This window comes from Schistocerca gregaria, chromosome 1, assembly GCF_023897955.1.
Source record: "Schistocerca gregaria isolate iqSchGreg1 chromosome 1, iqSchGreg1.2, whole genome shotgun sequence".
Classification (NCBI taxonomy): domain Eukaryota; kingdom Metazoa; phylum Arthropoda; class Insecta; order Orthoptera; family Acrididae; genus Schistocerca; species Schistocerca gregaria.
Genome location: NC_064920.1, coordinates 968,321,254 through 968,333,498, shown reverse-complemented (window position 1 = coordinate 968,333,498; position 12,245 = coordinate 968,321,254). Strand labels below are relative to the sequence as shown.

The window sequence follows — 12,245 nt, the reverse complement described above, 5'->3', positions numbered from 1 at the left end:
TGACGGCGCAATGATTAATTAATGAACATACACCAATCCAAGGGGCAGTGAACTGCATTCCTTTCTGAATGGATGCAGTGTCTCTGCTGAATTGGTGGCCGCCAAACGAGCCCTTAGCCATGCTCATTTTTGCACTTGCAGGGCGCTTGTAATCTGCAGCGACTCTCTGAGCAGCCTTCAGGCCATAGACCAGTGCTATCCTCATCACTCATTAGTCATGACTATCCAGTATCTACTTTGTAACCTCCATTGAGCTGGACGGCCAGTCTTTGTTGCTTGGATCCCTGGATATGTTGGGATCTCAGGGAATGAATATGCTGACCACTTGGCGCAAAGGTGGCTACCAGGATGCCGATTTTGGAAGTGGGGGCTCCCAGTACTGGACCTTTGGTCCACTAGACACCATCAGTTGTTGAATTTCTAGAACTCGGAATGGTTCGCCTTGGACTTCCCAAACAATCTGAGGGCAATGAAGGAGACCACAACCATGTGGCAGTCTTCCCTTTGTACGTCTCACAGTTTCTAATTGGAAGCTAGTTGATTTGATATGGCTGCTAGCTGTTAGAGAGATGTTTAACTAAAGATTAAGAGAGATTAACAATTGCATAGAGAACTGTAGGTTATAAAAGTATGTGTCTGTATTTCAGTATGAAAATATAATACAATTAATTTTCAAATTGCTTCTTCATGTAACTGGCGAATCTGGATGTGAAGGTAGAAACAAGCTTATAGTAGATTAACATTCTATAGAGGCCAGGTTAGGGACATGTGCAGTACATTGTTTTTATGGATTTTTGTGAATGAGTTATGTTGTATGTTTCCCTAGACCAGGTAATGAATTTTCATGCTTTTTGAGATACCTGAGCTACGAGAGAAACTAAACCACACTGCTGCAGTAGGATATGCAATTTCATAAGTTTTCAAACAGGTATAATCTTGATAGTGTTGAGCACCATAGCTGATACTAATTTTAAAGATTGATGAAGCTGTATTATGACACTTTTATTGTCCTACAACCAGTTTCATTCTTAGTGCATATTCAGGCTGCTGAGTTGTGTTACAGTAGTAATGTAGGTGGAGTTGTTGTTGTATGTAATATTACAGACCAAATCCAGCAACAATAATCACAAATATTTTGCCAGCCTCCTGGTGGAAGTACAGTGAACAGGAATGGCATGCAATGTATAGTTAAACTGCATACAGTTTACTATATGCATTGTGCCATACCTACTCACCACACTTCCTTAAGACAATTGGTGCATGTTTGTGATTTTTTACCCTCCACGCTGCCCGCCAATACTAAATTGCTGATCCCTTGATGCCTCAGAATATGTCTTACCAACCGATCCCTTCTTCTAGTCAAGTTGTGCCACAAATTTCTCTTCTCTCCAATTCTATTCAGTACCTCCTCATTAGTTATGTGATCTACCCATTTAATCTTCAGCATTCTTCTGTAGTACCACATTTTGAAAGCTTCTATTCTCTTCCTGTGTAAACTATTTATCATCCACGTTTCACTTCCATACATGGCTACACTCCATACAAATACTTTCAGAAAAGGCTCCCTAACACTTAAATCTATACTCGCTGTTAACAAATTTCTCTTCTTCAGAAACACTATTCTTGCCATTGCCAGTATACATTTTATATCCTCTCTACTTCGACCATAATCAGTTATTTTGCTCCCCAAATAGCAATACTCATTTACTACTTGAAATGTCTCATTTCCTAATCTAATTCCCGCAGCATCACCTGCTTTAATTCGACTACATTCCATTATTCTCGTTTTGCTTTTGTTGATGTTCATCTTATATCCTCCTTTCAAGATACTGTCCATTCCATTCAACTGCTCTTCCAGGTCCTTTGCTGTCTCTGACAGAATTACAATGTCATCGGCGAACCTCAACGTTTTTATTTCTTCTCCATGGATTTTAATTCCTGCTCCAAATTTTTCTTTTGTTTTCTTTACTGCATGCTCAATATACAGATTGAATAACATCGGGGAGAGGCTACAACCCTGTCTCAATGACAACAAAACCATTTACATCAAAAACAACACGGCAACCTGAAGGTGTTGTAAGAATTAAACCAGTTTTAGTACAATAAGTGTGTCATAATACAGCTGAGGTAGTTTTCATTAATCATTAACATTTTTGAAAAGCATTTGTTTTGTGTCAAGGAGTTCATTAGCTACGACAGACGAACTTCATAAGATATGAGGATAAACAGGCGGTGAGATGATTATTTACACAGTAAAAATACGTTTTGTGCAGATAAAATTTGTTTTGTTTTTTTTGTTGCAGAAATCAACAAAATGGCAGAAGCATTTTTACTTCAGCAAGGACACACAAGGGAAAAATTGATGGAAGAAGCCATGCATATTCAAAGAATCATTCCAGAGAGAAATATTGATGAAATATATTCATCACTTGAAACTTTCTTTGATGACCCAAAGAGGGTACAGAGAGTTGTGCTCAAATTTTTAGACCATGTAAGGGAAGACAAAGACACTGCTGGTGAGGCCACTGAAGAGTTACCTAAGAGAGCTAGGAAAAGAATCTATGATGCTGATCATAATCAACCATCTACATCAGGAATTCCACCAAAAAAGCCTTCTAAAATTAATGTTAAGAGTGATGCAAGTGAAGACAACAAGACTGAGAATGTTGGTGTGTCAACACACAGTGATTCTCGTCCAGCAGAGAGTGACAAAGTTACCATAGCAGATGGGCTGGATGTAGTTTTAGATCAGTGTAATTTGGTGAATAGAAGTGATTCAGTTAGTGATGTTAGTTCAGAAAGTGACAAGTTTAATGAAATTAAGGAATATTTGTGGGAAAATGAAGGATTTGCATTCTCATCTGAAGATGAACCTGAACTTTCTGATCCAGATGTGATGGATCCTAGTTCTGAACCAGTTAAGAATGTCGATTCAAGACAGAGGGATGAAGTAAGTAATGAACCATCAACCTCTTTTTGGGATCCTACAGTTCCAAGACATACTGGAAATGGAAATCATAAGAACACACTTGACAGGAACCTTCCAGTTGATTTGACACTGCCTGGGCCATCTACTGCAAACTATGATGATTTACTTGCTCCTCCTCAACTTGATGACAGCGATGTTGTATGTATTGACATTAATGGGGTGGATGATGAAAAGAAACAGGCATATTACAATTCTCTCATTGAAATTTTCCCTGATGCTCAGAAGGATTTTCTGAGAGCCATATGTGATAAATGTTCACAAGATGCCGACTGGTTAAGTAATGCTATATCAGGTTTATTGGAAAATGGTTACCCCAAAGCTGCAGATAGCAGTGAACGAGAAGGGGAGCAAGCAGCAAACCAGAAACTTTCTGGAAGAACAGAAGAAGAAAAGAAAATGATAATAGATGAAAATTATACTAATCTGCTTGCTATATTTCCAAATGCTGATCCAACTTATATAAGAGAGACCTGTGAACAGATTGCAGATGATGAAGACGCAATGAAAAAATTTGTTAGTGACACTTTAGAAAGTGGCAAGTATCCAACATTAGCAGAGTATGAGGAACGAATGAAAGTAATGGAAATTAGAGAGAAGTATCTCAAGAATTTCAAAATTGAAGAGTTTCTGGAAATTTTTCCTGATCCTTTTAAGTACTTCTTTGAAGAAAAAAAAAATGATGAAAAAGAGTCGGAGTTAAGTTTAAATTACCTAAAATCCCGTTACAGAAAAATACGTATAGTAGTTTTGCAAGAATATTTGATGAAAAATAAATACAGTCTCACTAAAGCATGTGCAGAGTTAGACAAATGCCGAAATTTTATGAAATCAAAGCGTGGTGAACATGAAATACAGTACAATGAAAAAGATATGAAGAATATTCCATTTATGCAGGAGGTAAGTGTTCTATATTATTATTAAAATATTATTAATTTTGATATTTCTGTGGATATAATTTTATGTAACAGTATTCTGGTGTATGTATTATTTTGTATGATAGAATTATTCCCTTATTGGCGCAGCTCGTAATTAAAGGCACTGAGGTGGAGCCGCCCCAAAATTTATGGTTAAGCAAATTTTACAAGAACGTATTACATAATTTAAATTATCAGGACGAATTTTGCATATTTCCCATTCAGATTCAAATAACGACATTTTTGGAACTGTTTGTATCGATAGATGTTTTCCAAACGGTTAGTAGTGTTTAGGCTGCACCTTGGAATGTCCGTAAGCTGCATGTAGTAGTGGTTTGGGGGCATGGCTTCTACATAGTACTGCTCTTTATGGGCAACCCAAAGGCTCAGATCTTGCAGCCTAAGGGTGTCATACCAACCACCACACTTTTCACATTCCACTATCTATGTAATAAAGGAATGTAGAATGGCCGAAACTTCGCTATCCAATTTCTCTCTCTGCACATCTCTACTATGCTTCAATGCATCATTAATTGACGTTTAGTATTATTGTTTTGATAATGTTTTACATAGTTGTTTTGTTTCTGCCATTGGCTATTTTATCCATATTTAGAAGAAGTTTGCAAATAACCCGCCGGAATGCACTAGACTACAGTAACACAACAGTACTACCATCTAGCAAGAGTTTCATAAGTGATTAGAGGACAAAGCACGCGAAATTTGACCCATTACTTTACTTTCCTTGCTTGCTGATGCTGACTACTTTTGTTGATACCGTGTGATATTAGCAAGTTTCTTTTTCGAAATGTATTTTGCAAGATTTTACTTGCTTGTGAATATTTGCGACATACTGCGAGTGTGAAACCAGCACAATATGAATTCAGTGTGCAATTTAATAGGTAAAAACTTGGGACACGGCCATAGGATGAAAGTGAAAGAACTTGGTGCACCCAGACCCGATCTAATGATCAATGAAGAACAGAAACAGTGCAAATCTAGGCAAGGATACAAACACAGTTTTAATAGAGCAATGTACGATGCAGCTGAGTGGTTGTGTGGTTGTGCATTTTTCTGTTTCACCTGTCTTCTTACAAATAGTACTGATAGTGCCTGGACTGAAACTGGTGTCACTGACTTAAAGAATTTTCACGCAAAGGTGAAAAAATATAATTCCAGCGAAAAATGTTTAAATGGTTTCATTGAGTTTTCAATGCTAGCGAAAGTGGACATTATGTGCCAATTAGACAGTGCTTACCGCCGTAATATAAAGATTATAATGAAAATGTGTCAAAAAATCGGTATATTCTGGGTAAACTGATAGACTGTATTAAATTTTGCAGCAATTTGGAGCTTGTCTTAAGGGGCCACGACAAAACAGAAGATTCCAAACACCCAGGAATTTTTTGAGGATTAGTCAGTCTTACGGCAGAACTGGACTGCGTCTTGAAGCAGCACATTGAGAAATCAGAAAACCGTGTTTTCTTAGGCTTATCGAAGACAATTCAAAATGAACTCCTGAGATCAACTTATGAGGTATGCCTCAATCTCATCAGGAGTGAACTGTCAAAGGCAAACTTTCTCGCAATAGAAGTTGATGAAACTACTGACTGTGCAAATTTGTCACATTTGGTCCTAATAATTTGCTATGAGCTACTGGGACAAATAAATGAAAGATTTATTTCCTTTGTACACCCAAAAAGTCACAGTACAAACGACAGCTGTTCTCTGCGAGCTAGAGAAAATGAATGTTCAAGAAATACTTGAAAAACTGATAGCTCAGTGTTACGACGGTGCTCCTGTTATGAGTGGCCATAAAAGTGGAGTTCAAACTAGAACTAGAGAAATGTACAGGAATGCTCACTTTGTTCGCTGTTACGCCCATCAGTTAAATTTAATTGTTGAACGTTGTGTGACGGGCAATAAACAAGTGCGGATCTTCCTTAGCAACTTGGAAGGAATTTCCACCTTTTTTTACCCGGTCTTCTAGCCGTACAGCCATTCTTGACAAAGTAGTGAAAAAGTGTATTCCTACCTGTCCTCAGTCCATCAGATGGAATTTTAAATCATGGAGCGTAACCACTGTGTACAAATACCAAAAGGAAATTGTGAAGTGCCTAGAAAAAATTAGTGATGATGATGCCAGTAATTACAAGACAATAAACAAGGCCACGGGACTGAAGGGTTTCCTGAAAGATGATTTCCTCTTCTGGATAAATTTTTTTAATGCAGTCATGTCTCATTGTGACACTCTTTAATCAACTGCAGCAGAGGAATATTGATGCAATGAAAACTGTTGAATATGTATCACACTTTGCAGATTATGTCCAGCAAATTAGAGCCTCACTTGAAACTGACGATCACTGGGAACAGGTAGTACCAACTGCAAAATGGGAACGTTCACAGAATCAAGATTAGTGTGTGCACGAAACGTTTGCGACCTCATCACAACTCAGATCAGAGAACTATTCAGTTTCAATGATCACTTATCGATTGCACAGCTGTTTGATCCATCGTTGTTTGCAAAACATGAAACAATTTTTTTAAAAAAAGAGCTTAAAATAGTTGTTAATTTGTTCAATTTACAGTCTTCAGATCTATGTCATGCACTGAACGTGTTGTACAGCTGAACAGATTTTATGAAGGTGTCAGGTGCTTTGACCTTGTTGAACTTTCTTTACGACAACAATCTGGCTAAAGCTTTTCCTCGAAGTGTAAAACTTCTGCAAATAATAGTAACCTTCCCTATGACAACCGGAGAGGCAGAAAGCTGCTTCTCTACGTTAAAGCGAGTGAAAACATTCATGCACAACACTATGAATTAGGACAGACTTAGTATGCTTGCAATGTGTTCCCTAGAAAAAGAATTACTGAATCAGCCAAATTTCAATGAAATGGTCATAGACTATTTTGCTGCGTAGAAGGGGAGACGAGCTGACTTCATCTATAAACAAATGAATTGAGGTAAGCAAAAGTGCATTCATAATTGATAAGAGTTAATTTCTTTATATTAAGTCCTACTTAGCCTATTAAGTGAAATGAGTAAAAAAGGGTAGTGTCATGTTTAGCCAGTCATAAACATGATGACATTTTCCGAAATGAATCACTTTTGGTACCGGTACAGTGTGTTGCACTACAGTGTCACATTTTGTGTACTTTAGCACAACAAACCGTACAAAAAATGACGTATTTTGGAGAGATCTTTAGTGCGCTATTTCACATAAATGCATATTTTCATAATACACAATAAATACGAACTGTTCGCTTCAAAACATTTGAATTAATATGGCAGTTGCACGGATTGCTCATGCCACCCAATCACAGCACAAGACCTGTAACATCACCAAAACATCACAATATTTTCATGCGAATTCGTAAACTTTGAGCTTTGGAGGTAAACCACAATAAACGCCTCAAGTTTGGAACTGATAACACCAAAAATATTAAGCAGCCTCAAAGTTAACATTCATTGCATTAAAGATCTCTCCAAAACGTGTCTTTTCTTATGATTGGCTGCAAAGTGTCAGAAAATGTAATGATGATGTATAAAAACACTAACCAAAGATTTTAACTTGAAGTTAGCTTCTAATGATATTTAATGCCTGATTATAGAAGATACAGTATGTAAAATTATGGGTAGAGAGTGATCTGCCCACCCCCCCTCCCCCTGAATTCTTAGTTGTTTATGTCGGACTAATCTGTAGCGTAACCTGAGGTCTATGTAGGCTCTGATCGATAAATACCGCAGTATATAAACCACGAGAGACACCTTTTCCCTTATGTAGTGCAATATAATGATCATGGATATTCCAGCATGGCAATAATACACAAAAATGAGGAAAGGCAACCGCTCACCCATTACTAATTGATGTGCAACATATAGATACATGTAACAGTGCAGGTTTTGCATCTTATGAGTTACTACTCTTTTTCTGGTTTAAATACACACATGAGTACACAGATACAAAACAATCCACTCACTTATGGTCATAACAACACTACTTATGAGTGAGAGGAAAGGGAACTAGTGTTTCTGGCAACTGGGGGGGGGGGGGGGGGGGGTTGATTTTCCTGGCAAGGGGATTGAGTAAATAGACAGGAGAAGAGAAGATAGCTGGCTCACGGTGGCAGTTTTAAAACGACTGCAATATGTGATGGTTGCCACTACAAAGGGGCTGCGGTGAGGAAATTGGAACACAGAGAAGACGATTTGGACATGAAGGGAATAGTGTGGGAAAGGTAAGGATAAAGAATGGAAAGTCGACTAGGGATAGTTTTGGCTAGAGGGATTTCAAGAATAAATGATATGTTAGTGAGTGAGATACAAATGGTTCAGTTACTGAAAAAAACTGCTGAAATCTTTGATGTTGTCGTTTTCCAAAGCCAAACCAATACAGTCCTAACACTCACTGCTGTGAAAATTGTTACTGTCTGACCATTGGAGCAACACTAGTGTACTTAGTGGTAAGAAAACAGTCTTAGGATTAACGTTCATTTCTTATTACTTTTCTACTTATTTAATGAAATAGTTATGGTAGTTTTGCCTTCTGAGCATTAGTAAATTATTGAAAGACATGAATGGTTGTGAAATAAATGTGAAACAGCCGAATCTCACTGAATCTGGATCATATTCTAAAACTTATTCATGAGGAAATTCTTTCATATATGTTTATAACTGCAGCTTGTACTACTGAAATTGAGAGATTATAAACACTTAGAACATAAGCAAACCTTTCTATTGTCTGTTCTTACAAGGCACATTCAGTAAGTAATGTTTTCTTCTGAAAGCAGATTCTTTTTATTCAAGATTCCAATACACCAATATTGTCTACAAAACCCCGTTTTTCAGCAAAGTCTGTTTTCAAAACAACATCCTTATGCTACCTTACTGAAGGGCCCATATGCGTGCATCGTACCACTCTACTGATCAACATTGAAGATGGAAGGTGAGAGATCTGGGTTGTAGGGCAGATGAAAAAGAACAATCCCGTGAATATTTGTGAGCTCCTCTGGGGTGCGCAAACTTGTGTGAGGCCTTGTGTTGTCATGAAGAAGGAGAAGTTTGTTTGTGTTTTTGTGGCAGCGAACACTCTGAAGTAATTTCTTCAATTTCCTGAGAGTGGCACAGTAAACTTCACAGTTCGTTGTTGCACCATGAGGGAGGATATCAAACAGAGTAACCCCTTCTGAGTTCCAGAAGACCGTTACCATGACTTTACTGCTGAGGATGCGACTGTAAACATTTTCTTTGGAGGCGAGGTGGTGTGGCACCACATCCTGGATTGCCATTTTGCTTCCTATTCAAGGTGGTGAACCCATGCTTCATTGCCTGTGACAATGTTCAACAAAAGATTGTCACAGTCAGCCTAGTAACTTGCAAGCAATTTCACACAGATAGCCCTTCATTGCTCTTCATGGTCTTCTGTTAGCCAGTGAGGAACCCCCTTTGAGTACCCCGTTCGGTGGACGAGTGTATCGGTACTACCAACATTGATGTCCAGTTGTGCAATAAGGTGTCTGAGTGTGATCTGCTGATCACCTCAAATGTGAGTGTCCGGACATTACAACATTGCAGGGGTCACTACTCTGTGCAACTGGCCAGCACACAGGAGATCGAACAAGTTTGCTCGACTTCGTTGCGATGATGACAGACACCTCACACAATGGGTCACCATGCTTTTTTTGTCATTGCCAGGCTTCTGCAGACATTCTACAATTGCTTATGAACATCAGTGATGCACTGGTTTTCCACCAAAACAAACTAAGTGATGGCTCTCTGCTTTAAATGCCTCTCCATAACAGACACCATTTTGAAGGCCACGTGTAGTGCCATCACCTGTTGGAACTTCATGAAACTGTAAGAGATAAAGCTGGAATATTCCACAATGTCTCACAACAAATTGTGCATTTTTAACCGAAATTGGACAAGGGAAAACAATGTTGCATTACTTATTGAACGTCCTTTGTATTATGGTAGGTACTTTCCTTGGCAGTTAATACTTCTGTCTTCTTCTTTAGTGTTCAACCCTGAGGTTGGTTTGCAGCAGAGCGCCATTCCTCTCTTCTGTCTGCTTTCCTCTTCATTTCCACATATGTGTTACATCCAACGTCATTCATGATCTGTTGCATGTATGATATCCTTGGTCGCCCCCGCCGATTCCTTCCCTCAATAACTCCTTCTGCTATTGTTCCAATGATATTGTTGTGTCGTAGGATGTGCCCTACAAGTTTGTCTCTTGTTTGGATGTGCCTCCACAGAGATCTGGTTTCCTGTACTCTTCTAAGCACCTCTTCATTTGTTACTTTGTCTGTCCAGCTGATCTTCATCATCCTTCTATAGCACCACATCTCCAGGGCCTCTAGCCGTCTTCTCTCTGCTCTTCCAACTGTCCAAGTTTCACATCCATATAGGGCCACACTCCAAACGAAACCTTTCATGATGTGTTTCCTTATTTTCAGACTGATGTTGTCTTCCGCTTACATCCAATACTTCTGTATGGAGTCAAATGATTTGCATGTCCTTACACTTGACTTTCCAGTACACAAGTGTTTATGTGAATGTAACTACATTTGATTGAAAAAAAAAAAAAAAAAAGTGTTGAAAAGTCTTGCCGTTTGTGGCTCAGATGTAGCAACAATAGTGGAATTGGTTTCTTTCATATTGGGAAACAGTTTTCTTATTTTGGACATTTTATCATCACATTTATGTGTGGTTGTCCCTTCGGGGTACAGTTGTGTCGGCGTATTTGATATGTTAAATAATGTAGATATTGTATTCCTTAAAAGTTTCCTTTGTCCACATTCACTGGTTTGACTGGAAAGTGTATTCAACAGAATGTCAGTTGTTGAGTAGGAGTAGGAAACATCTTTCTGCAAAAGGACAGGTCTTCTGCTATTTATCAGCCTTATTTTTATTCTGAACAGAAAAGTAATTCTTCAATAAATACATGTAGGTTACATGACAGTTGCATACAAGCAGGTCTGTAATGTACCATTTCATACCTCTTAGGGTCTTAAAGAAACTGAGGAAAGATAAATGGATGTCACTTTTTAGTTACTTCCCATTTTTATAGCACTATGTATTATTCCCATTGTGAACAGTATGTTAAAATAAATATAATTGATACTATTTGCACTCATCTGATATCATTTTCAAAAGTGTAACTTACTGGCCACTTGGAATGCCACTGGTACAGAGTATAATAAAAATGAGCAGGAGTGTCATGATCATAGGTGTTAGACTGTGTGTTTATGGTTTGCCATTGCATGGTGGTGGGCATTCATGCATGTTGATAGCTGGTTAGGTTTCATCCCCTCTTTGAATGCTGTGTAGTAATAGTAGCACAGCGGGTATATAATGTGGCTGTCTGCACACGACACTACCTAATAGAAAATGCCTGTGACTTCGACAGCACTATGTCCTTCGGTTGGACAGAATTGTTCACATGGAAATGACAGAGTTGTAAATTGAGACCATAATTGGTGTAAAGACGGCCTACAATATTTTGTAGGTTTGAGTGGATGATGGAATTCTGCTTTGGTTGATAGGACATGATTTTGGGAAAGATATATATCATCTCAAAGCATAGCAAAAAGTGGTGGAAGCCACAGTTGTAGATTGTATTGAGTTTCTTTAAGGTACAGTTGATAAGAAAGACACTGGTCACTGACTAGTTCACAATAGTAATGGAGTTGGTAGTATAAGTGGCACAAGAAATGTGTTACTGTACTAATTTAGAGAATTTTGTCAGCCTGTAAAGGCTTTGGTGAAGTTACTATCAGGTTTGGATTACTCCAGCTTGGCACTCAGGGTGGCAACAGTTCTATCAGGAGATAGTGGTAATACAGAATGACAGAAAGCTTCAAAATATAGGTACTGTTGGAGGTTGCTAGTTTTACTGCACAGAGTCAGCTGAGAGGTGGAAATCAATAAGTTGCTCCTTGAGTTGAGAAGATCCAGATAAACTGGATTCAAGTGCTGATGTTGAGATTCATTGAGATAGAGTGGAGGCGGTTGTTGCCATGAATCCAGATAATTAGACACATTTTATTGTAATTTTCCCTCTATTTAATGGAGAGATGGCTGTGAAAAAGGCGGCTTGCATTTTGCAGTGGTTAATTTTGCATATTGCTTTGTCATCAGTTCTGTGATTTTGTTCTGTCAGATATCATCATAAGAAAACAAAAATAAAGAACATAAAGACATTTCTACTTGATAAACAAATCAAAACCTTACAAAAGATTCAACTGCAAACACTACTGTTCCTTCCCACTGTCATCATGCATAACACACTGTTTTGTCAATTGCCAAACAATATCAAAAGTCTGACAGACAACCAATCGGC

The 12,245-nt window shown here is 38.2% G+C and overlaps 1 protein-coding gene across 1 annotated transcript in view; it reads left to right on the top strand.

The window, feature by feature from the left end:
• Positions 1 to 12,245, top strand: part of LOC126276571 (uncharacterized) — a 232,052-nt gene that overhangs the window by 48,685 nt on the left and 171,122 nt on the right. Inside the window, 1 exon segment of the mRNA XM_049977286.1 lies at positions 2,304 to 3,886. Coding sequence (XP_049833243.1) covers positions 2,315 to 3,886 — 1,572 coding nt within the window. The 5' untranslated portion in view covers positions 2,304 to 2,314.